At 43.6% G+C, this 1,949-nt stretch overlaps 1 protein-coding gene across 1 annotated transcript in view; it reads left to right on the top strand.

Moving 5' to 3' along the window:
- Positions 1-1,584: 1,584 nt before the first annotated feature.
- Positions 1,585-1,949, top strand: part of LOC101847755 (amino acid transporter AVT1J) — a gene marked incomplete at both ends in the record, with an annotated part of 23,212 nt that continues 22,847 nt past the window's right edge. The window contains 1 exon segment of the mRNA XM_005105839.3: positions 1,585-1,819. Coding sequence (XP_005105896.3) covers positions 1,585-1,819 — 235 coding nt within the window.

The raw sequence follows: 1,949 nt of genomic DNA, 5'->3' as shown, positions 1-1,949 counted from the left end.
TGTGTGTGTGTGTGTGTGTGTGTGTGTGTGTGTGTGTGTGTGTGTGTGTGTCTTTATAAGTGTTCTTGTTTTCACTCAATCATTTATTCATCCATTCATTCATTCATTCAATCATTCAGTCAATCATTCACTCAATTTACTTATTCATTTATTTTTGTTTGACTTCAGGTCTTTTAAATTTTTGCTGGATACAAATTCTGTTTTTCCTCTATTATTTTCATAAGAAAAATCCCCCACATGATGTATGTTTACTGGCGTCTTTTAAAAATATTTTTTTTAAATATTTATTTTAGGGATTAATGGACACCGGTGTTTGTGGCGTAGAGGTTAAGCACTTCGTTGTCATACTCTGAAGACTTGAGTTCAGTTCTCGTGTGTATCCCTCTCAGCTCGAGTGGGCCCTGAAAGGCATTGTTAAAGCCCACCTCCATAATGATAGTATATTTTTATTTCACCAACAGATGGGTAGAACAGTACTTTTTTTTTTAGATTTATGGTCTACCACACACAAAATAGAATAGGCAGAATCACAAGGTTGACAGTTTTAACTGATTTGCTTTTTACTAGACCGGACCCTCAGTACTCCTAATAGCGCGTCGGTGGTGTAACAGTTGTACCCGGTTGCCACCAATTCGCAAGATCGGTTCTGTTCGGTTCGGTCGTCGGGGCCAGCCAGATTTTCCTACAAAGAGGGGGGAAAAAAGCTAACATCGTGGCACCGACCCAACGAAACGGACGATGACTTTTTTTTTTTTAACGGGTTTTTGTTTTCAAGGCTGAAAGTCGTGCGATCATTGTGAGGCAGGGGTCTATTGCACGGGGTGCCCATTGAGGCATCAGCAAACCGATTGCCCGACTCGTGGCCTAAAAACAAATTAATATTTTTGAGGCATTGAGTCGGGCGATCGGTTTGTGCCACGATAGCCGCTTTGCCCCCTCAATCTGGCAAGCAACCGAATCGAACCGAACCGAGCCGTATTAGTGGGCACTGAAGCCGTCCGAAACCGAACTGAATCGAATCGAACAGAACCGAACAGAACCGAACAGAACCGAACAGAACCGAACAGAACCGAACAGAACCGAGCCTCCAATGGTCATCGCTTATAAGGCGTTTCACTGTCGCACGCGGGAGGCCCGATTTTATTGAGTATTTCAGTTTTTCTTCTGGAAAGGAGTATCTCTATCAGCCTGAGTTCGTCCTGATAGACAGGGACAAACGCCCGCCTCCTAAATGTTCTAAATTGTGTCAATCAGGACGTAAAATACCCGAAAAAAGGCGTACTTAAAAAGACTAAAAAGATTAGGATAGAAAAGAATTACGAAGAAAAATTGCAACTCCATTGTAGCTTGTGAGTAGTACTATGTTGTTCGATAGAGTTTTGTCCGACTTTCCTAGGAAATTCCTCTGGACACAATTATTCCCCTTCTCTTTCATTGGTTGTTTCGGTGGCTTTACTCGAAAAGCGTCAGAGAGGACAAAAAAAGTATATCAACATTTATCAAGTCTAAATAAAAGAGGACCGAGGGCTCTCGTGGCCTAAGAGGTTACGGTGTTCGCCTCTCATTCAATAGATCACGGGTTCGAATCCGGACAGCGACGGGAAATTTTCATTAATACCAGTACCAGTATCACTTTTTTACTCTCAGGATGACAAAGAGGAGCATGAGGGAGTGGAAGAAGAAGAGGAAGGAGGGAAGGAGCAAGGAGCGTACGGCCACCACGCTCACGGTCTGACGGTACTCACAGCGTCAGTCTTCATGATAGGCGAAATGGCCGGCTCAGGGATTCTAGCTCTGCCCAAAGCTGCAGACGGCACAGGTAAAACAAAGTCTCTCTGTCTCTCTGTCTGTCTGTCTGTCTGTTTGCCTGACTGTTTATCTGTCTGTCTGTTTGCCTGACTGTTTGTCGGTCGGTCTGTTTGTCTATCTGTCTGTTTGTCTGTATGTTT

Source organism: Aplysia californica, unplaced genomic scaffold (genome assembly GCF_000002075.1).
Source record: "Aplysia californica isolate F4 #8 unplaced genomic scaffold, AplCal3.0 scaffold00495, whole genome shotgun sequence".
In the NCBI taxonomy this organism is placed as follows: domain Eukaryota; kingdom Metazoa; phylum Mollusca; class Gastropoda; order Aplysiida; family Aplysiidae; genus Aplysia; species Aplysia californica.
The sequence above is the reverse complement of the archived record's forward strand: the minus strand, read 5'-3'. Positions and strand labels throughout refer to the sequence as shown.